The following is a 25,030-nucleotide window of genomic DNA, read 5'->3' as shown; positions in this document are numbered from 1 at the left end:
CCTTCGTTATGTTGTTCTTTGTTCTTGATGCCCTTGAGAATCACTTGCAAGATTGGCACAGACTTGAGAGAAAATGCTTGATCAATTCTTGAATGTGCAAGTATTTTGTTTTACCTTTGATTGATACAAATAACTCATTTGTGACATCACTTGAATGATGTAAGGAAGTTAGGCAAAGGGCATTTCCCATAAAGTTGATTGCTGCACTATTTTTGCACTGTTGCGTGTGTAGGCATCAACTTAACAGCTGTGGGGAGTTGACTTGTATAGTCACCACGGGAACTGGTGGCCATTTGTTCCCTCTGTTGTTCCTTTGTTTCTGAAGAGTTGAACCACGTCCCCGAACTGAGACTTGTTGTTCTTTAAATACTTGAGGATGTGTAACAAGTTACTTATCTGGTTCTTATCAATAAGCTTGTTAGATCATCAAAACATAACAGAGATACATATAATCTGTCACCCGTCCTCGTCCTTGACCTTCGATGAAATCAACTTGATGACATGTGGCGGTATTCAAAGGCCTTCTTAGTATCTATTAGGCTCACATATAATTGGACAATTTTTAGCCCATACAATCGTATCACTGGAAGTGAATGAGTAAAAATATTGTCCAAAAAAGTTAGTATCGATTGGAGGACAGAAGATTGTTATAGAAAAAGTAAGAGGTTTTCTGTTTCTGTTTTCGTTTTAACAGTTAATGCTTTTGGTTATCCATTTCACAAGCATGACGTCATATAAGCAAGGCAATATTATGCACGCACGCACGCGTAGAAGAAAGTAATCAATTAGGGGATTGAATAAACTTTTGATTTACTTATCTGTTTAATTACGCAATGATGATTGGAATCTTAGTTTAGTACTGTCCATTCTCAATCTATATATCGTACAGACAAAGGCAAAGAACTGGAGTTGAAAAAGGAAAGAGGATTTTTGTTTGTTTGATTAGGACTCCCACATTTATTTATTTATTTATTTATTTATTTATTTATTTATTTCTACAACACTTTTTTCATTAAAAACAGGTTTAAGACACTTTTGTAATTTTTTTTAAATATGATAAAAATTTTAAAAACAATAATCATCATACAAGGGGTCCCCCTCCCCAAACAAAGCTCCTTTAATTAGCTAAAAGTGATATTGTTAATGTACTAAGTATGTTTCTTAAATTATTATCACTACTCAATTAATTTTTGTAATAATATACGTAACTTTTTTTGGTTACAATTTAATAATATGAAAATCTGTGTTTTACCATATGGACGTACACATTATCTTTGGAAGCAGATATATTGTAGTCCATGAAAGTTCATCAATATAATTAAGGTTTTCAAAAGCGAATGTATCATTACAACCGATTTTAGATATTATTCATTTTGACAAATTAAAATTATTTCAAAATATTTAAAAAAGAGACAGAAAAAGTGAAGAGAAGAAAAGGGACGTTAGTGGGAAGAGGAACAGAAAGAAAGGTAAATGCGGGCGACCTTTGCTGACCCTTCAAGTCTCGTGCATGCGCTTTTTGCAGTTGTACAGTTTTACACTTTACTCCTCTCTCTCTGGTTTATGCATTCCATTTTCTCCCCCAACTCCGCCGGCGATACAACTTTCCGGTACCGGAATTCAGCTTTCCAAAATTCCTCTATCATAAATTTACTATATTTTCTCCCACCCCAGCAAACTCTACACAGTACAGATAAACACACAAACATTGCAGCTTACTAGCTTTATAATGTATACTTCTAATTATTCCTCCTATTGACTTTTCCCATAATTGGGTTTTTCTAAAGACTTCATTATTAGTTCAAAACTTCTTGTTTTTTTCTTGGTGGGTTATTGGTTATGAAGTATTACTAATAATACTGTATTAGAGTAAGATTATGCTGTATTAGGGCTTAAATGGATTCTAAGATTTGCATGAATGGAGTTTGCGGGGCTACTTCTTCAATTGAGTGGAAAAAAGGATGGCCTTTGAAATCTGGTGAATTTGCCTACCTCTGTGATAAGTGCGGGTAATTCAATTCAATTCAGATCTCTCTCTCTCTCTCTCTCTCTCTCTCTCTCTCTCTCTCTCTCTCTCTCTCTCTCTCTCTCTCTCTCTCTCTTTATATTGAATTTTATGTTCTGTAAATTCAACTTTATTGTTGTTCTTAATATTTCTAGTAAAAGTGATTTGCCTATTATTACTCCCTCTGTTTGTACTTTATGATACCATTGCTAGTTAGGTTGTGAAGCAATTTTAGATGTGTATAATTATAAAAAGTTTGTCACTTATATACTCTTTGTGTAGATTTTGGAATTTTAGATATATTTTAAAAATGATTAAGGAACCAATGTCCTAGTTGAGAGTTGAGGCCGAAAATTAGATGGTTTGACCTTTGTTCTTTGAAATGGTTACTCTTTTTGGAATGGAAAGAGTATGTACAATCTGAATTGTTTCTGTTTTATGTTAAGGTTTTTTTTTTTTTTTTGGCTGAAAGATATCTGTTAAATCATGTTCTATATATTGGCTTATTACCCATTATTTGCGAAGTTGTTTCTTGAGTTCGATGAAACAGTTACTTTACCTTTTCTAATTAGAGATCGCGTACCCAATTTGAGAGAACTTATATTATGTTGTGAAAATACTTTCCTGGTCCCGTTCGTGCACCAAGTAATGGCTGCTCAACTGAACTCTAGTTCTGGAAAGGTTAGAAACTCAATTGCGGGAAAGATAATCCTTCTGCATTGTGTATCACTTATTCTTGTCCCTTAGGAAGTTGGTGCAATTTAACCTGCTTGCCTTATTCTAAGGATTTGCATTATCAATGTGGTTCTTGTTGTGTAATAGTGAGTTCTTTTTCTTATTTCTTTTTGGCAACTTTGTCGTTCTTTGACGAAAGATCACTCTACCTAGCAGTAAATTGATGTGGATTGATAGAGGAATAAAAGAATTTACCTTAGGTTAGCAACTAATACTAAACTCTGGAAAGCTGAATACTGCCAAGTTGGTGAAAGGGTTGATTTCTTAATATTATACTTAGAAATGTTAGTTGCTGATAAAAGTGGAGATGAGTTTAAACAAGTATTGATTGCCTCAAGTTAGGTCTAGGACTTCACATAAATTATCTACATGAAGGCTTAACAGATCTCATAAAATTAAATTTGTTTAGGTCTACAATTTATCACGTGAAGTTCGTATTCACCATCTTGTTACTCTGTTAATTTCTCTCCCATTTTCCTGAGAATTAGATCACAAATTCAAGATGTCATAACATGGGATTTGGATTTACTCCAGGACTGCTTATGAGCAACTCGGCTTCTGTGATTTATTCCACTCGGAGGACACTGGTTGGAGGGAGTGTATTTCATGTGGCAAGGTTAGCTTGCAAAATTGTCTTTCTGCTTCATCGTATAATCTGATTCTCTGCAGAGATTCCTATAACTAACCTTTGCAACTAATTTTGGTATTGGCAGCGTCTTCATTGCGGATGCATTGCTTCTAGTTCTTTGCTGGAGCTGCTCGATAGTGGGGGCATTAATTGTGTCGGCTGTGCTAGAAGTTGTCAACTACATGCTGTGAGATCAATTATATGCATCTATGACTTATGTACTGTGAACATATGATATAAGTGTTGCACAAACAAATTGTTACTTTTGAAGTTTGCTTGCAAGCTCTCTATGGATTGTAATTTAAGTAGTAGTCCATAAAACATCTGAATAAACATAGAAGTCTTCATTCTCAAAAAAACAAAACACACATAAAAGTCTAATAACTCATGGCTTGCTCCTACTGATTTTATGACCTAAGGAAAAAATCAGCAAATTGTTCTCGTGCTTGCCATCTGGTTAACTGTTCTATTTCCTGATTGTTCTCTAACATTGTTCAAGAGCAGGACACCCTATTTATATTTGTAATGTAGTTAAGCAAGTGTATTGTTTAATAAGCAAGTATATTCTTTCATTGAATGTGACAGATTGAGTTTGCTAGACAAGACATTGTTTTCTTAAATTTTCACTATTATAAACTTAGGAACTATGTTGCGTCTTGCATCATGTTCTTCCAATTTTTTATACAGACACCAAATCATGTAAAGGCCAAAGCATTTGGAACTTCTAACTCAAACAGTGTTGGTGAAACGCCTTCAACTTCTTTGGGCAGTCAGATGAATGGCTCTGAACCTAAAAAAAGAGAGGGTTCTGACGGTGTTGATCCTGTACTTGTGCTCCCACACCAGAATGGCAACACAAATAAGCCTATAGGCCAAATAAAAATGGAAGAAGCTTTCCATCCTGCTGGAGAATCTGGATGCACATTTTCATCAAATTTGTGTCAGGCTTCTGCCGAATCCTCTAAGAATGTCAAATTGGATTCGTATAACGGATACATAGGCGTTAATGAGATTCATGGATCACAGGTGCAAACAAATTTAAGCATTGCTCTGTCTGCACCTTCACCGAACACAAAACTCTTTCCTGCTACAGTGGATGAGGGGGACTTGAACAAGAGAATTTCTTCCTTGCAACAAGGGTCTAGGTCTCGAAGCCTCTTGCCCAAACCTCCAAAATCTACCTCTGCTGTGAGATCAGAGACAAATGCTGGCATAATTTCACAGATTCGTGTTGCCAGGCCACCTGTTGAAGGTCGGATTAAGAATCAGCTGCTTCCACGTTATTGGCCGAGGATAACAGATCAGGAGTTGCAGCAAATATCTGGAGAGTATCCATCATGAGTTCTTAAATTAGATTGATTGCTGTTCACCTATTTTATTACATGATTTCCTTAACAATGTCTTTTCAAGCTCAAATTCCACCATCATACCATTATTTGAGAAGGTTCTGAGTGCAAGCGATGCAGGTCGAATTGGCCGTTTGGTACTTCCTAAAGCATGTGCCGAAGTAAGTTTCACGTTTTGTTTCTTCAGTATCATTTTAACACATACCCCTGTCCTGACCTTTTTTCCCCTTTGTGAATGTAGTTTACTTGCTGTTTTGCTCACTGTAGGAGAGGCCTGGTCTTCCTTTACCTTTTCTCCTCTTGGCGACTCCATCAGTTTCTTAATTGATTTGAAGTTATTTCAATTTTCAGGCATATTTTCCACCAATTTCTCAACCAGAAGGCCTTCCTCTGCGGATTCAGGATGTGAAGGGCAAAGAATGGGTATTCCAGTTCAGATTTTGGCCAAACAACAACAGTAGAATGTATGTTCTCGAGGGTGTGACCCCTTGCATACAATCTATGCAATTACAAGCCGGAGATACAGGTATGAAGTTTCATGTTTTGTAGTGAGTCATGAAACCTGCTATATTCAGTTCATCGTGTCAACGTCAAGTATTAATCATTTACCTCGACTTAAAAAGATTGTCTTTTTTATTCATTAGATGAAACCTTCTGCCCGTGACATTCAAGATTCACTTTGTGATCATTCCCTTTTAGTTCTTTGCTTTAACTCAACATAGAAGCTGTAATGCTGACAGGTCAAGTTAAACATAAAATGTATGAGATTTGAATTTTCAACAATCTCCAAATACATGCTTTTGGCCATCCCTCTTGTCAAAGTCACTCAGCTGTTTTCTGGAATTGGAATGAAGGTGTCCAGTGTACAATTTCTGAATATGAGTCCTTCAACTACATACTATTAAAAACTCAACTCTGTTATCCGAAAGCAAGATAAAAAAACAGAATATGACTATTGTTTCACTTGTTTAGTGTTGCTGACATCTATGTTCATATTCTTGCATTGATCTTGCCCGTTCCAGCTTCCCGTAAGCTCCACATGCACAAGAAGGGATAGAAAGGGGGAGGAACATATGCCTTGCTTTGGTCTAGTGAATGAATTCTGAAATTTTCCTTTCATTTCAGTTTAGCATATTTGCTCCTTTTTTGGTTTTTGGGCTATCTATTCAGACTTAAAATTCTGCTGCTCATCTCTCATCCTTTAAGAACATTTCATTTCATTTCAGTAACTTTTAGTCGCATGGATCCAGAAGGAAAGCTTTTAATGGGGTTTCGTAAAGCATCAACTGTTAATTCAACTCAGGTAACTAGCGCACTTAGGGGTTTCATCTGAGCTCATTTTAGCGGCTTATGACATAATATTGATTTATATTACCTAAAACAGGAAACTCGTCTATCAGCCATACCGAAGAGTGTTTTCTCCACTGAACCCACCTCCTTCTCAGCGATGCCTGAGAATCTACCTTTAATGAGTGGTTACTCTGGCCTTCTTCAGTCGTTCAAAGGAAGCAGAGAGTCTTCTATGAATTTGTCTTCTAAGCATTTCAATAGTGGTGATTTTAGCTGGTACTTAACTGAGAAGAATGAAGGCAGGAATGCAGATGGCACATTCTCCCCTTCAATGCCTGTTTCAGACCGTAAAAGGAGTCGTAATATTGGGTCAAAAAGTAAGAGACTGCTCATTGATTCCGATGAGGCTTTGGAGCTGAAACTTTCATGGGAAGAGTTACAGGATATGCTCCGACCACCGCTGAGTATTCAGCCGACCACTGTCACAATTGAGGACCACGAATTTGAAGAGTATGAAGTACGTAGCTTTATTTTTTAATTAATTTGTGCTGCTCATGCTCTATGGTTGAACTAGATGAACTTGCTAGTTAAGATTTAATCAGTCCGCTAGAGAACTCTGGCTTTGGCTTGATGTCTTTGTTCTTCGCAATGCAGCAACCACCTGTTCTTGGGAAGAGGAGCATATTTACTGTCCGCTTTTCTGGGTAAGAAAGACTAATCCATCAGAATGTATTCCAATAGACCAACTTGTTGCTTAAAAAAATGATGAAAGAGGACATCAGCAATAAGCAACCCGTCTTAAATACCTATTCTGAATAGTTTTCACTAGCAAGAAAATAGAAAATAGAGGGTGAGAATGACAAAACAGTGGTAAGATGTTGGATGGAGGCATAGACACAGAATGCGGCTTTATATTTGGCGTTGAATAGTATAGCATCACCATTGAACTAAAGACTGTAATTTGCGCCAACATATTCAACTGCAAAATATTCTTTTTGCATACTTTTTTGCTTTTCTAAACATCCCTTTTCATGCCCATCTCTTTGACATTTGGTGATCCCTATACTGCTTGAATTGGAAGTTTACTGCTAGATCACTGATCTCAGGGAGCAGGAGCAGTGGGCTCAATGCGATAATTGCTTTAAGTGGCGAAGGTTGCCAGCTGATTATCTTCTACCTCCTCAGTGGACATGTCAGGACAACATTTTTTATCATAGCAGGTCAGGGAGTTAGCAATATCAATAAATTTTGCGCAAAAGCGCATTAATGTGACTTAACATTATAAAATCCTTCGGGGTTGCCCAGTTGGTTTGGAGGGCGGTCATCCATACGGATGACCTGGGATCGAATCCCCCTCAATGCCTTCTGGGTTGAGCCTGTCGCACATGGCTTGCCTAGTGCGGTTTACCTCCCTGTGTGGTTTGCAGGCTATTACACAGGGGGAGGTTTACCCAGTGCGCACCAAGTGTAGCGGCTGCGGGTTTCCCTCTTATCAAAAAAAAATGTGACTTAACATTATACTTGTGATGCTCATGTTCTCAGGTGCTCTTGTTCTGTCCCAGACGATTTAACATCCAGAGAGCTTGAATATCTTCTCAAAATGGACAAGGGTGAAGTAACTTGTTGCTTTAGTTTCAGCCTATATTTCCATCTATGCACCAGCTGGTTCTCATACAAATCATGTTCTAAAATTTATCGACTCTGGATTTTAATATACTTATCTCGCGTATTTATTTGTTGTAAGCCTGTGGTTGCACTAATTTTTATGTCAATTTACCGTATGATTGTAAAATATATGTTGCATTTTGCACAGATTTAAAGAAACGGAGAAATGCAGCAGGCCAAAGGACAGCGCAGGCCCATGATTCTTCTGATTTAGATTCTCATGCAAATGGGACAGGTGTTGCTGGTGATGTGAGAGAACGTGGCGCCACATCAGTTGCAACAACAACAAAACACCCGAGGCATCGACCTGGCTGTTCTTGCATTGTGTGCATCCAGCCTCCCAGCGGGAAGGGCAAACATAATCCGACATGTACATGCAATGTCTGCTTGACAGTCAAACGCCGTTTCAAGACACTTATGATGCGTAAAAAGAAGCGTCAATCAGAACGTGAAGCGGAAATTGTCCAGAGGAATCAACTTATGTGGAGTTCAAAGGAAGAGACAGAAGTGGACAGCTTCTCTAGACAGGTGAAACCAGAAGCCGATCCTTCAGACAGAGAAAGATCAGGAAGCGAGACACTGGCGAGGGGCCATAGCAGCAATCAATTGCAGAAGCTTCCTGAAACCAGTAAGTCGCAATTAGACTTAAACTGTCACCCAAATCGGGAAGATACAGGTTCATCTCATCTTAGCATGATGTCTCTTCTTCAGCAAGCAAGTCTTCCGCTAGAGACATATCTGAGGCAGAATGGTCTAACAAGCTTAGTTTCTGAACAACAAGGGAGCTCAGGGTCCCAAGGGTTGCCCCCAGACACCAGAGAGAGTGAGGTACGCATCCACGAGGATCAGTGCTTCGCTTCTACAAGTCAAGAGCAAGAACAGGAGGGCACAAAGGAAAACTCTGAACCTGATCAAAGTGGAAAGGACAATTCATGAAACATGAATCCTTTTACTTGCTATTACTCTCTTCTCTATTCTTTTGCTTAATGGATCACTCTTTCCCATATCATCACAACGCCTCCCCCCTCACCTTATTGATCTCTTTTAGTTAGTAGGAGTATGTCAAGCAGTTGGTTAAAATAATTGTGTATATAGTTGTGCTGTGTGAAAATTATATTTATATACATTCCCTCTAGATTAAAAGAGTTCAATATGAAGAGATCTTCGTGCATGGATTCCAGATCAGTGAGATTGAATGGTTAGCTTGAGAAACAGAAAATTCGTCGACGATCCATAAATAGAAAAATTATGCATTTCATCAAATAGAGAAATGTTATAGACCCAATATTGTTTACAAGTTGCTAATAGCTACATCTTTAGAGGGCAGAACTTTGTATGCAGCTGCCACTGTCAGTTAGTACTAATGCACAAGTATGTGAGATTTGTAGCTGCCACTTTCCTACCTTGTACTTCACTCAAGATTGCCACAACATTAGATTAATATACTTTCCAGATAACATGAAACACTGAGATTTACTTCTCTATTAAATATCAAGATTGCATGTCTCACCACTGTCAGGCCAACTGAAGCCATATTTCTCACCAAGCCAAATTCCAAGTATACAATATTTCTTGATACACAAAAAAAAACATACTTGTAAATATACATCATTTTAAAGCAGCAAAAGGGGATTTTCTTTTCTGTCTTTTCTTTCCTTTTTCTTTTTATTTCTTTCTGGCCAATTGGAGATTTTCTTTTCCTTGGCAGGGGCCGGAGGTCGACATAAAACATTAAAGGAAAATCTACATCTTCCCACACATATCGATTCACAGAACACTATTCAACAAACAGACAAACCTTATCTACAAAATGTCATTTCCCAAGTGTTCTTCCTTGAGCAATGGGAAGGTGGAAAACCACATCTTTATCCTCGGTATCTTTTCATGTAATCACTTGTCAAAGGGAGAGGGCTAGAAGTAACCAATCAAAGAATAACCAATCAAAATCCTTCAACACTAGACCTGCGAAAAGATGAAGATGATGACCTTCGGCTTTCCAGTCGATCAAGGTCCTCCAAAGAGAAAGAGTAGGAACATGTTAATGAAGGACGAGACGAGGGCTGCGTAGAAGACTTTGAGGGAGAAGCCGATGCTCGGGTGATAGGTAAGGAAGGGGAGAAACTCAACCTTGGCGCAGGGGTGATGATTCCATTCATACTTGGAGACTTTGACATATGTTTACCACCAACTGCCACTGGTTCTTGCAGAGGAAACCGTGAAGGGCACTTCATCACTTGTACAGCCTTGAGTTGGTCGACGATTGTTCTCATGGTGGGCCTTTCAGACGGATCCTTTTGCAGACATCTTTGAGCAATATCAGCCACTGTTCTGGCTGCTTTAGGGGGGAACCGGCCTTTTAGCTGAGGATCCATGATTAGCGATAATCTACCATCATCAGCGAGGAAAGGCCTACTCCACTTGACTAAATTCCTCTCTTCCTTTGAATACCGACCATCAAGATTCTTCCGGCCGGTGAGCAGTTCTAGAAGTACAATCCCAAAACTCCAGACATTGCTCTTAGGAGTTAGCAACCCTGTCTCCAGTGTCTCTTGCGAGAGATTTGCCAGGGCCTGAACAAATGAGCGTTGTTTATTAATTAAAATCTTCTAAGTAAGAAGGTGCAAATAATGTAACCAAACTCATCATTAGACCGAGAGTAGCACAAACACAAAATTCTTCTCAACAAATAGTAATCTATGAGGCATTGTCGTCTCTTCTATTAAGAGCCACATCAGCTGAATTTATGAGTCACAACTTTTATCAAGACATGCTCCAAAACTAAGACGCTATTGACATACATCTTAAATCCATGGAAGACAGAGCTTGCTGATGATCAAACTACTCAATACAGCCGAAACACCTCTGCTAGTCCTCCCAAAACATTGGGTAAAAATTTAAATTTTAAGACCAGCATTTCCCAGGGATAAAAAAAAAGTTGAGTGACAGCAACAGTAAATAAGAGAACTTACGACTGAATTGCAAGATATCTCTGTCTCTTGTATATTTGTAATGCATCCATACCCTGAGAGCTTTGCACTAAAATCCTTGTCGATTTGTATATTACCAGTTGAAAATTCATGGAACATTGCCTGTTGGTAGAAAAAAGAAATTCAGCAAAAAATGACAATATCATAGGCCAAGCCTCAATATGAAAACTAGGAACTTCCATGTTATAGAAACACAAAAAATGACACAGAAAACTACAAGTTTGCGTGATGGGAAAAATGGCCACACAGCTTAGACTACATATTAAGGATGACAGTGTTGATACCTGGAAAGGTCCCTCCTCATGTAGGAATGTGAGACCTTGTGCAGCACATAACGCAATTTTCGTTCTAGCATTCCAATCTATAGGGGGGCCATCTGATCTTCCGAACAACAGCCGGTCTAGGCTTCCATGGAAAAGTCTCTCAAAAACCAACATCCTGTGCTCAGAACCTTCGCGAGCATGAAAACCAGTCAGTTTGCAAAGTGAAGAGTGTTGCAAAGACGCCAGTGTGTTCACCTCGTTGACAAATTCCTTCAAACCCTGAAAAAGCCGAAAAGACAGTGAGATTAGTTCCAAAATGTCACATACTCACTAAAACCTCATAAACTGAAAAGTTGACTCCTACACCCAACAATGGAATGACACCACCCTGTAAGTAATGCATGATCTAAAAATGGAATTTAGAAGTGCAGTTTGAAGCAGGCTTATGTCCTGCAAATTCCTGATTTGGACAATATCCGTTCTTTGCAGCTGTAGAACAGAAAGGGTAACAAGTACTGAGAAACAGTGCTGCTAAATCTAGCCAAATATGAACCTTGTCAAGTCTAGACACCAAACTAGACTGGTGACACACAGCTAGGATAATAAAGTCAACGTGCCAATGTCATTGAACATTACCTGTGAAGAAGGGTGAAGGCGTGTTATAGTGGCTTCAAGCTTCTTTGAACCAGAGGCATCATCCCCAAAAGAAGCTCTGTAGATGACAGAAGAGAGACCTTCTGACATACAGCGCTCGGGAGAGAAATGGTGGCACGCAGCGGCAATTTCATCAAAAGAAAAGTTCCGCAGCGTCCCAGTAGAAGGCAATGTAGGAGGCAGCACAGGAGGCAGTGGCAATGGTCCAGACGCATTGAGAGGGCCACTCGTATTCCCCACTTTGAAGCTTCTCATAGTCCTGAGGGAAGCAGAAGCATTCTGAGGTGATGGAAGAGGAAGAGGCTGAGGAACTGGTGAGCAGTATTCTTTTGTTGATCCAACACGACTCCTCAACTCTTCATGTTCCTCATATTCATTCGACGCTAGAGCATCTTGTTCCGCTGAGTCCATACTTGATGGGGCGGATAGAGCTCGTGTCCTACTGCTTGTTACTCCGTTGTTTGACTGCACTGGTTTCACTCTTGTTCTAAAACTAGGTGGTGCGGAGTGCAATGATCTTGTGTGTATCTGGGGTTCAGGTAGTGCAGTAGGTGACTGCTCCTGAGGGTTCACACGTTTGATGTGGATACTCTGTTTAGACATTTTCTTCTTACTCTTTGAAACAGTGAAACATCCCATGTCGGCGTCTAAATAATTCGGCCCTTTTGATTTATATCGTCCTGCCAAATCAATAGTAAGAATGAAATACATGATAACCATCGCTAAACTATTGAGCAACACGGGCTTATAATGGACCTAACCAATAACATTTATCTAAGAGTAAAACCAATCACCGCTGAATTTACAGTCAAGAAATTGTATCACCACTTTCATCCACCAAAAACTGGATTTAGCAACTAAGATACTGAATAATCTCCTCCTATGGTTTAAAACAGAATTTGAATAACTTTAGCTCTACTTTTCTCATTGACCTAAAACATAGGCAATTTTCAATAGCAATGCTGGCATCAATTTCTAATCACTCTAAGTAGTCCAAATGATTAAATCTATAGTATTATACCATTGAAGTTACATAGAGACTGTTTTATAGATCCTTAGACAGTATAAGTTTAAATGTAAACAATCAACCAATCAATAGCAATAAAGAATCAGGAATCAGCCAGAAGTTTCACTAAGGGTGCCAAAATATAAAGAAGTAAACCCACCAAAAAGCCAAGGGGAGTTTGGTATATGGTATATATATAAAAACAAGCTGATGAATTTTCAGCACATAATATAACAACAACAAAAAATACTCCTCAGTACCAAATAAGTTGGGGTCCACTATATGAATCCTCAGCTCATAGTATACAGAAGAACAATATACAAAAAATCTAAACTACTAACAAAAGATTTCCTTAATCCACTTACTTGTCGGAAAGCCCCCAAATCCAAATTCTTCAACTGAATTATCAATTAGATAAAATGAATTTCTAAAATTAACAAAAAGGTAAGGTCAAGAATAGTTAAAAACCAACCTGGTTTGCTTTTTTGAGCTCAAAGTTTGGATCTTTAATGATTTCTTGGGATAATAAAACAACCCAAGTACTGAATTTTCATTCAAATCTGTTGGATGACTTTGAAAGACTTGATTTTGGTAAGACAAGAAACCCTAACAAGAAGTCTTAGTAGAAAAATATAAATGTGGAAAGGCAAAAAGATCAGACTTTTAAGAGTAAAAGGCAAAGAAAGGAGGAAAAAGAAAAGTGGGGTGGTTTCATAGGAAATGAGTGAAGAAGTATATTTAGTCAAACTAAACAAAACCCACACGATTAAATTTCCATTATTATTATTAAGAAAAGATTTCATTGGTATCATCTCCATACAACAAGGCAAATTTCGTTTCTTTTAGCTTTATGACATTTTTGTCCTCAACACAATTTTCAATATTTTTGCCATTAAATTTTTGGACTAAATTCCAATTTCATTTGACAAATGGTTGAAAGCTCATAAATTGCAGTTTAAATTGAAAGGTCGGTAGTTGTAGTACGAAAAGTTTGAGTTGAGTCTTGTTATACTTATAGCTGCGTTTGGCGAAGATTTTTTTTTTGGCAAAAAGTATTTTTTCTGTCAAAAGTGTCTTTTAAAAAAAATTAAGGTGTTTAACTTTAGCCAAATTTTTAGAAGAAAGAGTGCTTTTGAGTAGAACATAAGTAATTTTTTAGAAGCAAAAAAATAATAATTTTTCTTTAAAAGTATTTTTTCGAAAAATACTTTTGAGGAAAGTATAGTTAAAAGTACTTTTTAAAAATTTGACTAATAGCCTATTTGGCCAAGTTTCTTTTGAGGCGGAAGCGCTTTTTTGGTCAAAAATGTTTTTTTCTAAAATTAAGATGTTTTGCCAAGCTTTTGGAAAGAAAAAAAGTGTTTTTGAAGAGCATCAGAAACAGTTTTTGAAAAGTAAAAAAAAATAGCTTCTCTCCAAAAGTATTTTTAAAAAAAACAGTTTTGATAAAAATATAGTAAGACGCACTTTTTAAAGTTTGGTCAAACACAAATTGGTACTTAAAAGTATTTTTCAAATTAGGTAGTCAAACATAAACTGTTTCTTACCAAAAGTACTTTTTTGAAAAGTATTTTTCAAAATAAGCTAATTTTAGAAGTTTGACCAAACATGCTATTAATATTAATTAATGTTCAAAAGTTCTTTTCAAATGAATTAGTCAAACACAAATTGGTGGTAGGTACGGAAGTACTATAAGAATAACTAATCTTATGAATTTCATTTCTCAATATTATAAAATAATTTGTATAATAAGAAATAGGGGTATGATGGTCAATTTATTGCTAGTATTAGTAATTAAATAAAGCAGCTCGAAATTCAACAAAGAGGGGCCTCGAATGTGGGGACAGCTCAGTCAAAGTATTAGAAAAGTTAGTAGTAGTACAACTACTATTACTATAGTAATAGTAATGGATTTTCTTTGTTTACTTTAATTGAGAAAAAGAAAAGATGTTTCCTTTTATTATTTTCTTTTTGTAGTCAAAGAGACTCTTAGTGATGAGTTTTTGACTCTTCTTTATTGCCGTTGGATACACTCATGGCTGACAGATTTACTACATACGTGGCATTCAGATGCACAATTGGGTCCCACTTGACATCAAGATTTTAATAAATCTAACTGGACAATGTAAAAATTGCATGGGCAATTTGGTAACCCTTTCTAACTTATACCCGTTTTATTTTTCCGTTTTGATCCATACCCATTTTTTTGTTAATAGCATTTTAAAAAGACGATTTTGCCCTTCTTTAATAAAAGACGACAAACGTAAGCATGTTTAGGATGAAATTTTAGCAAATAAACTAAAAAACTTCAGCTTGTTTAGACTGAAGTTTCGAATAAAACACAGAACAAAACTGTAGATTGCGTTACAAAACTTCAGCATGTTTTGGTATGAAATTTTAGCAAATGAACTAAATAACTTCAGCATGCATTAACAAAAACTCTTTAGAAAATTACATATTGCAAGACAAAAACTTAAGCATGTTTAGTCTGAAATTTTAATAAATGAGCTAAAAAATTTCAGCATGTTTAGTCTGAAATTTTAGCAAATGAACTAAATAATTTCAGCATGTTTTGTCTGAAATTTTAGCAAATGAACTAAATAATTTCAGCATGTATTAGCAAAAAGTCATTAGAAAATTACATACTACAAGACAAAAACTTAAGTATATTTTATCTAAAGTTCTAGGAAATGAACTAAAAAACTTAAGCATGTTTAGTCTGAAATTTTAGCAAATGAACTAAAGTCTGAAGTTTTAGCAAATGAACTAAATAACTTCAGCATGTTTAGTCTGAAATTTTAGCAAATGAACTAAATAACTTAAGCATGTTTAGTATGAAGTTTCAGCAAATGAACTAAATAACTTAAGCATGTTTAGTTTGAAATTTTAGCAAATGAACTAAAAAACTTAAGCATTTTTAGTCTAAAGTTTTAGCAAATGAACTAAATAACTTCAGCATGTTTAGACTGAAATTTCGGATAAAATTCATGACAAAACTGTAGACTGCAGGATAAATAACTTCAGCATGCAAGGTGAAACAACTTCATGCAAGTGTGATTCTGAAGATGAATTTGGACAAGTTTCTGATTTTTTTATAAAGTTGTTGAGAAGAGAGGAGGAGATCGTTTTATATCTTTTGTCAGAGGTGTAATTGTCATATTATTACGAATTTTTTGTGAGATGGATACCAAATCAATAATTTTAAAAAATAGGGTACAGGTTAAAAGGTGGCACAAATATAGGGTACGACTTCAAATCTCCCCTAAACAATTCACACGCGCTTCCAGCCTAATCAAATGGACAAATATGGCTTCTATAGCTCGCGCCAAAAATAATTTATATTCGGTAGCTAAAAATATATATAAAGTTTGTATAAGTATTGTATATAATATATATACATACAAAAAATATAATATTTTTCAACTATTATTTTGAAAACTTGGGCCAGCATTGCTACAGTCGATATATTTAAGGAAAAAATATTATTTTTTGGGAGAAATTTTGTTTAGTACTTAACCATTTCAAAATATATATGGATTTAACGTCTTACACTTGATTAGGAAAAAATATTAACATTGTTTGAAATATTTAGCACTTTGTATACGGTCAAAATAGATTTCGGCCTTCGCACATCCGATCGAGTTCGAACGATGGTCGATCGAACTGAGACTCTGAAGATAGAACAAACAAGACTAGAACCTAAGGGGGCGACCCGCATCGAGTTGGACATCGTTTTCGAGCTCTAGTCCAAATCGAACTATGACGTAGAGTAAAGCTATAATGTTTGTGATCCAGAGACCGACCAACATTGACCCTGAACCAATTCGAGAGCCCGAGTCAGAATCGAGCTCGAGCCAAGATCAAGAGCTCGAGTCAGAATCGAGCTCAAACCAAGATTAAAGGCTCAAGGCAAGATCGAGCTCACAGACAAAAGCCGTTGCAATTCCACTAGCGAGAATCTTGGCAAAAATTGTGAAAAAGCTGGTTTATCATGGGTCTTCCACTTAGTATTTTTTTTATTTATTATTATGCTTAGAGCAAGGTCTCTCTATTATAAAGGGCATGGTTATCATTTATCAGGGCAGGTTTTTTCTAAAACTTACGTTGTAATAAAAACGCTATATCCTTCCACAATAAAGAATCATTCTTTCAGATTTCTTAAATTGATTATATTTGTTGAGTCCTAAGATTCATTGTTCCTTACAACCTTATCTACTTCGCATTCTTTGCAATCCATATTTATATTTCTATTTATCCTTACAATTTGTATTAAGTTACATTACATATCCTTGGAACTACATATAAATTTAACTCTATCCGTTTTTCGGGTAAACAGTTTGGCGCCTACCGTGGGGCCAAGGATAGCAGTGGTTATTTGATACGAATCTGAAAAAATACGCCATTATTTTTTGCGTTTATTTCCGAAAACATCTTGAATTTCGGATCAGCTATGAATAACCATCAATCAAATGGCTTCACCAATCGATAACGGGGCCGGTCTTCAAGATGAAAACAACAACTTGACTCCCAGTACTGAAAGACCAATAGTGAACACCGTTAGAGCTCGAATCTGAGCGCCAATTGATATCAATTCGCATGTAGCCATTAAGGCGAACCTACATGTTGAACCCGAGAATATCATCTATGGTGGAACTCGGTCTGCGGTTCGAGATACTCATAACGTCGAGGAAAACGGTGTTAGCTTGCGTATGATTTTCGAAATGTTGCAAGCCCAACAAGCAGTAATAGCCCAGTTGTAGAGCCAAACCGAGCTACAAAGTAGGCCGGAGCCCAATCCACCCCGAGAAATCACCCACAGAACGGAACCAGCCATGGTGAAGTCAAATGAGCAAGGATCGGGGACTACTCCCGAAATTGCTAAATTACTCGAAGAACTCACAAAGCGAGTCGAAGCCAACGATAAAAAAGTAAAAACTTATAACTCTAGGGTCGATCAGATCCCGGGAGCTCCACCATTGATAAAAGGGTTGGATTCGAAAAAATTAATGCAAAAACCCTTTTCCTCGAGCGCAGCCCCGAAACTAATCCCCAAAAAATTTCGTATGCAGGAAATTACCAAATATAACAGAACGACTGATCCCAACAAGTATGTCACTTCTTACACATGTGCCATCAAGGGTAATGATTTAGAAGACGATGAAATCAAATCTGTGTTGCTGAAAAAATTTGGAAAGACCCTCTCGAAGGGGGCGATGATTTGGTATCACAACCTACCGCCAAACTCCATCGACTCGTTCGCCATATTAGCAGATTCTTTTGTGAAAGCACTTGCCGGCGCTATAAAAGTCGCAACAAGGAAGTCGGACCTCTTCAAGGTAAGACAAAAGGATAACAAGATGCTGAGGGAATTCGTATCTCGTTTTCAAATAGAACGAATGGACCTGCCTCCAGTCACAGACGACTGGGCCGTTCAGGCGTTCACTCAAGGTTTGAACGAACGAAGTTCGATGGCTTCACGGCAATTAAAGCGTAACTTGATCGAATACCCAGCCATCACATGGGCCGACGTGCACAATCAGTACCAATCGAAAATTAGGGTCAAAGATGATCGATTGGGGTCTGAACCGCTGTTCGAGGGGTTAATAATCGGGAATAAGGTCCGACTGGATATCGATACCAACCATACAGCGGAAGCCACAGAGTCAGTGAATCGAGACATAACCTCATGCAAAATAACAAAAGAAGCGATCGAAATCATGGCTCCCGAAGGCTGATTAACAGAAGCAGTTTCGATAGTCCTGCCGGATCTAAGGAAGCACCTCAGTTATCGGAATATAACTTCAGCGTCAATGCATCCGCCATCGTATCGGCTATCGGACTCATCAAAGACACTAAATAGCCTCGACCCATGCAGACCGATCCTGCCCAGAGGAATCCCAATCAAACATGCAAATATCATGGCACCCATGGCCACATAACGGAAGATTGTAGGCAACTAAGAGAGGAAGTAGCCCGTTTATTTAACAAAGGGCACCTTCGGGAATTTCTGAGTGATAGGGAGAAGAACTATTTTAAAAACAGGGATTTCGGCAAGCAAAACGAACAAGAAGAACCACGCACGTCATTCATATGATCATCGGCGGTGCCGATACCCCTCAGGGACCAGTGCTTAAACGCACTAAAATATCAGTTGTGAGGGAAAAGCGATCTCGAACTCAAGATTACGCACTCATAGGGACTTTGTCCTTCGATGATGAAGATGCAGAAGGAGTCATTCAACCTCATAACGATGCACTGGTAATATACGTACTCATGAATAAAACTAAAGTTAAGCGGGTGTTGATCGATCCAGGTAGCTCGGCCAACATTATCAGATTGAAGGTCGTAGAACAGCTCGGTCTGCAGGACCAGATCGTACCCGCAACTTTGGTTCTAAACGGATTCAATATGGCATGTGAAACCACCAAAGGCGAGATAATCTTACCAATAAATGTGGCCGGAACCATCCAGGAAATGAAGTTTCACGTGATCGAAGGCGACATGAGATACAACACCCTTTTTGGAAGGCCATGGATCCACAACATGAGAGTTGTACCTTTGACCCTACACAAGGTCCTCAAATTCCCAACATCGAGAGGTGTCAAAACAGTGTACGGAGAACAACCAGCCGTAAAAGAAATGTTCGCCGTCGAGGAGGCGAAATCAATATCCTCACCTTCGCCAATAAAGGGATCGGGCTCAGAAGGAGAACGGGACACCAACTAGCAATCACAGACGTCGGCTTCGACCCAGCCAGATGACCGAAAGATCGAGGAAGATGATGATCAAAGGATCCCTCGATCTTTCATGATTCCCGATGACTCCGACACCACCAAATCAATAATTGAGGAACTAGAGCAAGTCACACTAATCGAGCATTGGCCCGAGTGAAAGGTATACTTGGTAACGAGGTTGAGCCTCGAACTCAGGAAGAAACTTGTTCAATTTCTTATCGATAACATTGATTGTTTTTCCTCATCCCATTTAGATATAACAGGGATTCCACCGGACATAACAACGCATCGACTAAGCTTGGACCCTAAGTTCAGACCGGTGAAGCAAAAGAGAATGCCCCAATCCGAGGTAAAGCACGCATTCATAAAAGACGAGATAACCAAACTTCTCAAAATAGGGTCCATTCGGGAGGTGAAATATCCCGAATGGTTAGCCAATATAGTTGTAGTGCCTAAAAAAGGAAACAAACTTAGAATGTGTGTGGACTATAAGGATTTAAACAAAGTATGCCTCAAAGATTCTTTTCCGCTGCCCAACATCGATCGCATGATCGATGCCACGGCCGGCCACGAGACCCTCACTTTTCTCGATGCCTATTCCGGGTATAATCAAATCCAGATGAGCCCAGAGGACCAGGAAAAAACTTCATTTGTCACCAAATATGGAACATATTGTTATAATGTGATGCCCTTCGGGCTAAAAAATGCAGGGGCTACTAACCAACGCCTAGTACACAAAATATTCGAAGAACAAATAGGTAAATCAATGGAAGTTTACATTGATGACATGCTAGTTAAGTCCATGCGCGCAAAGGACCATTTGACCCATTTGCAGGAAACGCTCGAGATTTTGAGGAAATACAACATGAAGCTCAACCCCGAAAAATATGCTTTTGGGATCGGTTCGGGCAAGTTCCTCGGCTTCATGGTGTCGAATCAAGAAATCGAGATTAACCCTGATAAAATCAAATCCATCGAAGACATCACCATCGTGGATAGCGTGAAAGCTGTACAAATGCTAACGAGACGGATTGCAGCCCTAGGCCGATTCATTTCAAGATCATCAAATCGAAGTCACAAATTTTCTCTCTACTCAAAAAGAAGAATGATTTCGCTTGGACCCCAGAATGCCAACAGGCATTAGAGGAACTAAAACGATATCTATCGAGTCCACCACTACTTCACACTCCAAAAACAGACGAAAAACTCTACTTGTACTTGGCAGTATCGAAAATTTCAGTGAGTGGTGTCCTAGTTCGGGAAGAGCAAGGTACGCAATTTCCCATTTATTATATAAGTCGGACCTTAGGAGAAGCAGAAACTAGATATCCGTACTTAGAAAAACTGGCACTCGCACTGATAAGCGCCTCTAGAAAGTTAAGACCGTACTTTTAATGTCACCTCATATGCGTATTAATCACTTACCCGCTTCGTAATATTTTGCACATGCCCGAACTATCAGGCCGATTAGCTAAATGGGTCGTCGAACTCAGTGGGTACGATATCGAATATCAACCCCGTACGGCCATCAAGTCTCAAATTTTAGCAGACTTCGTGGCCGACTTCACGCCAACCCTCGTACCCGAAGTCGAAAAAGAACTGTTGAAATCGGGTAGTACATCAGGGGTATGGACCTTTTTTACGGACGGGGCTTCGAACGTGAAGGGGTTCGGGCTAGGAATAGTTTTAAAGCCACCCACAGGTAACACTATTAGGCAATCTATTAAAACTACTAGGTTGACTAACAATGAGGCCGAGTATGAGGCCATGATTGCAGGTCTCGAGCTAGCTAAAAACTTGGGAGCAGAAGTCATTGAAGCCAAATGTGACTCTTTGCTGGTGGTGAGTCAAGTAAACAAAACCTTCGAAGTTCGAGAAGATAGAATGCAAAGGTATTTAGACAAACTACATGTCACTTTGCACTATTTCAAACAATGGACTTTACGACATGTTCCACGAGAACAAAACAGTGAGGCCGATGCGCTTGTGAATTTGGGATCGTTGGTCGAGGAAGATGACTTGAGCCCTGGGACTGTCGTTCAACTCTCGAGATCCGTGATCGAAGAAGGTCACGCCGAGATAAATTCTACAAGCTTAACCTGGGATTGGAGAAATAAGTACATTGAATACTTAAAGAGCAGAAAGCTCCCATCGGAACCTAAAGATTCAAGGGCCCTACGGACCAAAGCTGCTCGATTCACGTTAGCTTCCGATGGAACGCTATACCGAAGGACATTCGATGGACCTTTAGCAGTATGCTTGGGTCTAGGAGATACCAATTACATCCTACGTGAGGTGCATGAGGGCATTTGTGGGAATCACTCTGGTGCCGATCCATTAGTCCGAAAAATAATCAGAGCAGGATATTATTGGATTGACATGGGCAAAGATGCGAAGGAATTTGTTCGAACATATGATAAATGTCAATGGTTTGCATCAACGATCCATCAACCCAGAGAGCAACTTCACTCAGTCCTATCCCCATGGCCATTAATGAAATGGGGAATGGATATCGTCGGCCCTCTGCCATCGACCCCAGGTAAAGCTAAATTTATTTTATTTATGACTGACTATTTCTCTAAATGGGTCGAAGCATAGGCGTTCGAGAAAGTAAGAGAGAGAGAAGCTATAGACTTCATCTGGGATCATATCGTATGTCGATTCGGGATACCTGCCGAAATAGTATGTGATAATAGGAAACAATTTGTGGGCAGCAAAGTGACGAAATTCTTCGAAGATCACAAAATAAGAAGGATATTATCAACACCGTACCACCCCAGTGGGAACGGACATGCCGAATCAACGAACAAAACCATTATTCAGAACCTAAAGAAGAGGTTGAACGACGCTAAAGGAATGTGGAGAGAAATCCTACCCGAAGTCCTTTGGGCATATCGAACGACGTCAAAATCCAGTACGGGGGCAACCCTGTTCTCCTTAGTATATGGGTATGAAGCATTGATACCAGTCGAAGTTGGCGAACCCAGTGCCATATTTCGATACACAACAGAAGAATCAAATAACGAGGCTATGAACACTAGCCTCGAATTATCGGACGAAAAACGAGAAGCTGCTCACATCCAAATGGCCGCCCAAAAGCAACGAATCAAAAGATATTATAATCGAAGAACCAAGCTCCGCCATTTCAAGGCTGGGGACTTAGTGCTAAGGAAAGTCACCCTCAATACCCACAATCCAAACGAAGGAAAACTAGGACCGAAATGGGAGGGACCATATCAGGTTCTCGAGAATGTCGGAAAGGGATCATACATGCTCGGTATTATAAACGGCAAACAACTATCAAGCAATTGGAATGTGTCACATTTAAAATGATACTACTGCTAAGGTACGACCCCTCCATTATTCATTTATATTTCAAAACGGATCCCTGCAGAAGTCTGATCAGGAGCTAAGATGGATCCTTCGATACGAAGCCATAGATCTGAAAGCACGCGTTGCACTCTTTTTCCCTTAGACCGATTTTATCCCAAATGGGTTTTTCGAAAAGGTTTTTTAACGAGGCAACCAATGATCGTGCTGCACTTATAACAGTATCCGAGGCCTCTTTACAATCGACCTCGAATACTGGGGGAGCATTAGGCACTCAAATACATCAAGTTCAGATGCAAGAAAGTTATTTCGCAACACCAGGGTTCCAATAGGAAAAGTTGTAAGAGCCAAATAGTCAATACGAACCATGCTCATGTAGATTGGCTCGAACCCAGGTGCGAAACATGAACACGTGTAATTACTTGTAAAGAAAGTTCTCCTCTTTACCGACATCTTATACCCAAGAAAAATTATTCTATTTGAAGATTTATTACACAAACAGAATTAAGATAAATTCGACCTTTATGCCTACGGGCTACATTAATTCGAGTTCGAATCATTCACTCGACGACTAAGCCTACGGGCTACTTTTTTGAGTTCGGGCAAGCACTCACTCGACCTTTACGCCTACGGGCTACATTACTTCGAGTTCGAATCATTCACTCAATGACTAAGCCTACAGGCTACTTTTTCGAGTTCGAGCAAGCACTCACTCGACCTTTATGCCTACGGGCTACATTACTTCGAGTTCGAATCACTCACTCGACGACTAAGCCTAAGGGCTACTTTGATTTTGAGTTCGAACAAGCACTCACTCGACCTTTACGCCTACATGCTACATTACTTCGAGTTCGAATCATTCACTCGATGACCAAGCCTACGGGCTACTTTTCGAGTTCGAGCAAGCGCTCACTCGACCTTTACGCCTACGTGCTACATTACTTCGAGTTCGAATCACTCACTCAATGACTAAGCCTAAGGGATACTTTTATTTCGAGTTCGAGCAAGCACTCACTCGACCTTTATGCCTACGAGCTACATTACTTCGAGTTCGAATCATTCACTCGACGACTAAGCCTACGTGCTACTTTTTCGAGTTCGAGCAAGCACTCACTCGACCTTTACGCCTATGGGCTACATTACTTCGAGTTAGAAAGATTCACTCGATGACTAAGCCTACGGGCTACTCTTTCAAGTTCGAGCAAACACTCACTCGACCTTTACGTCTACAGGCTACATTATTTCGAGTTCGAATCACTCACTCGACGACTAAGCCTAAGGGCTACTTTTATTTCGAGTTTGAGCAAGCACTCACTCGACCTTTATGCTTGTGGGCCACATTGCTTCGAGTTCGAATCATTCACTCGACGACTAAGCCTACAGGCTACTTTTATTTCAAGTTCGAGCAAGCACTCACTTGACCTTTACGCCTACGGGCTATATTTCTTCGAGTTCGAATCATAGCTCAACTAGTAAGCCTAAGAGCTACATCACTTCAAGTCTAAAAAAAATAAAAATTGACCGATCATAGAGACTACGAAGTATCAAGTTGTTTAGATCCTTGTGAAAACGTTCATAAAGGCGTGAATAAAGTCTTCACGAAATAAAAGCAAGTCGGCAGAATTATCAATGTACAAAAATTATCTACATGGTTGATTACAACGTAAAAACTAAAGACTAAACTTCTTGGTCATCCTCAGGAGCGGTCTCTTCTTTATCGTACTCCCCCCGTTCTCGGATCCGCTATTACTCCCATCATCATCATCATCATCATCATCATTGTCATCATCATCGTCATCGGAAACCAGAGCTTCAGCATCAACTTCGAGCTCTTTGGCCCTTTTTATCTCTTCAGCGAGATCGAAACCACCAGCATGGACCTCCTTGAGGGTTCCCCTTCGGGATCGGCACTTAGCTAGTTCGGCGATCCGATGTGCTCAAATGTCGGTAGTCTCGGCTGCCTCTTTTGCCTGAACCTGGGTAGCTTCAGCATCGGCCCGATAGACGGCCACGAGTGCATCAGCATCGGCCTTTGCCTTTTCGGCATCAGTTTCGGCCTTGGCAAGTACAAAGGCCAACCGAGCCTCAAGCTCCTCTATTCTTCTTGCTTGAGTCAAGCCTTTTTCCTTTATTTTCCGAAGTTGGGTTTCGGCCGATGATAACTGGGCTCGAGCAGTTTCTTTTTCTGCAGCAAAGCGGTCAATACCTTCTTTCCACTGAAAAGACTCCGTTCTTATTACGTCGACCTCCTCACGAAGCTTCCCGATCATCTCGCTTTTTCGCTGCAGCTGTGAGACCGAAACGTTAACCATCGTTCCAGTATCAAGCCCATAGGCTTTCAAAAGTATCATTACCTGCTCAGACAAATCGGTCTGATCTCGGTAAGC

General features: G+C 39.1%; 2 protein-coding genes across 3 annotated transcripts; one reads left to right on the top strand and one right to left on the bottom strand.

The window, feature by feature from the left end:
• The first annotated feature begins 1,439 nt into the window (after positions 1 to 1,439).
• LOC104086919 (B3 domain-containing transcription repressor VAL2-like) lies at positions 1,440 to 8,840 on the top strand. Of its 2 annotated transcripts, XM_009591270.4 has the most exons (13): positions 1,440 to 2,009; positions 3,275 to 3,356; positions 3,454 to 3,555; positions 4,056 to 4,696; positions 4,779 to 4,875; positions 5,066 to 5,240; positions 5,941 to 6,017; positions 6,099 to 6,521; positions 6,659 to 6,708; positions 7,111 to 7,224; positions 7,547 to 7,614; positions 7,818 to 8,297; positions 8,381 to 8,678. In XM_009591270.4, exons 1-13 carry the CDS (start codon positions 1,897 to 1,899, stop codon positions 8,440 to 8,442), a joined length of 2,484 nt encoding a protein of 827 aa, XP_009589565.1. In that variant the 5' UTR covers positions 1,440 to 1,896; the 3' UTR covers positions 8,443 to 8,678. The 2 variants fall into 2 exon arrangements, with proteins under 2 accessions (XP_009589565.1, XP_009589564.1); XM_009591269.4 differs by having other exon boundaries at positions 1,441 to 2,009; positions 7,818 to 8,840.
• Positions 8,841 to 9,123: 283 nt separating this feature from the next.
• Positions 9,124 to 13,299, bottom strand: LOC104086918 (probable serine/threonine-protein kinase PBL1). Its single transcript, XM_009591268.4, has 5 exons — positions 13,052 to 13,299; positions 11,556 to 12,253; positions 10,941 to 11,198; positions 10,639 to 10,758; positions 9,124 to 10,239 (listed from the first exon to the last, which is right to left on the bottom strand). The coding sequence occupies exons 2-5, from the start codon at positions 12,210 to 12,212 to the stop codon at positions 9,610 to 9,612; spliced, it is 1,665 nt and encodes a 554-aa protein (XP_009589563.1). The 5' UTR covers positions 12,213 to 12,253; positions 13,052 to 13,299; the 3' UTR covers positions 9,124 to 9,609.
• Positions 13,300 to 25,030: the final 11,731 nt, after the last annotated feature.

Source organism: Nicotiana tomentosiformis, chromosome 10 (assembly GCF_000390325.3).
Source record: "Nicotiana tomentosiformis chromosome 10, ASM39032v3, whole genome shotgun sequence".
In the NCBI taxonomy this organism is placed as follows: domain Eukaryota; kingdom Viridiplantae; phylum Streptophyta; class Magnoliopsida; order Solanales; family Solanaceae; genus Nicotiana; species Nicotiana tomentosiformis.
This window is presented reverse-complemented; position numbering and strand designations above follow the sequence as displayed.

What these genes read in the sequence shown, in the direction of transcription:
- LOC104086919 (XM_009591269.4), top strand. Translation starts at nt 1,897, where the DNA reads ATGGATTCTAAGATTTGCATGAATGGAGTTTGCGGGGCTACTTCTTCA. An exon ending in TTCCTAAAGCATGTGCCGAA is followed by an intron (nt 4,876 to 5,065) that starts GTAAGTTTCACG and finishes TTCAATTTTCAG; the next exon opens with GCATATTTTCCACCAATTTC. An exon ending in TCTTCTCAAAATGGACAAGG is followed by an intron (nt 7,615 to 7,817) that starts GTGAAGTAACTT and finishes CATTTTGCACAG; the next exon opens with ATTTAAAGAAACGGAGAAAT.
- LOC104086918 (XM_009591268.4), bottom strand. Translation starts at nt 12,212, where the DNA reads ATGGGATGTTTCACTGTTTCAAAGAGTAAGAAGAAAATGTCTAAACAG. An exon ending in GCCTTCACCCTTCTTCACAG is followed by an intron (nt 11,199 to 11,555) that starts GTAATGTTCAAT and finishes CGGCTTTTTCAG; the next exon opens with GGTTTGAAGGAATTTGTCAA. An exon ending in ATGAGGAGGGACCTTTCCAG is followed by an intron (nt 10,759 to 10,940) that starts GTATCAACACTG and finishes TTCTACCAACAG; the next exon opens with GCAATGTTCCATGAATTTTC.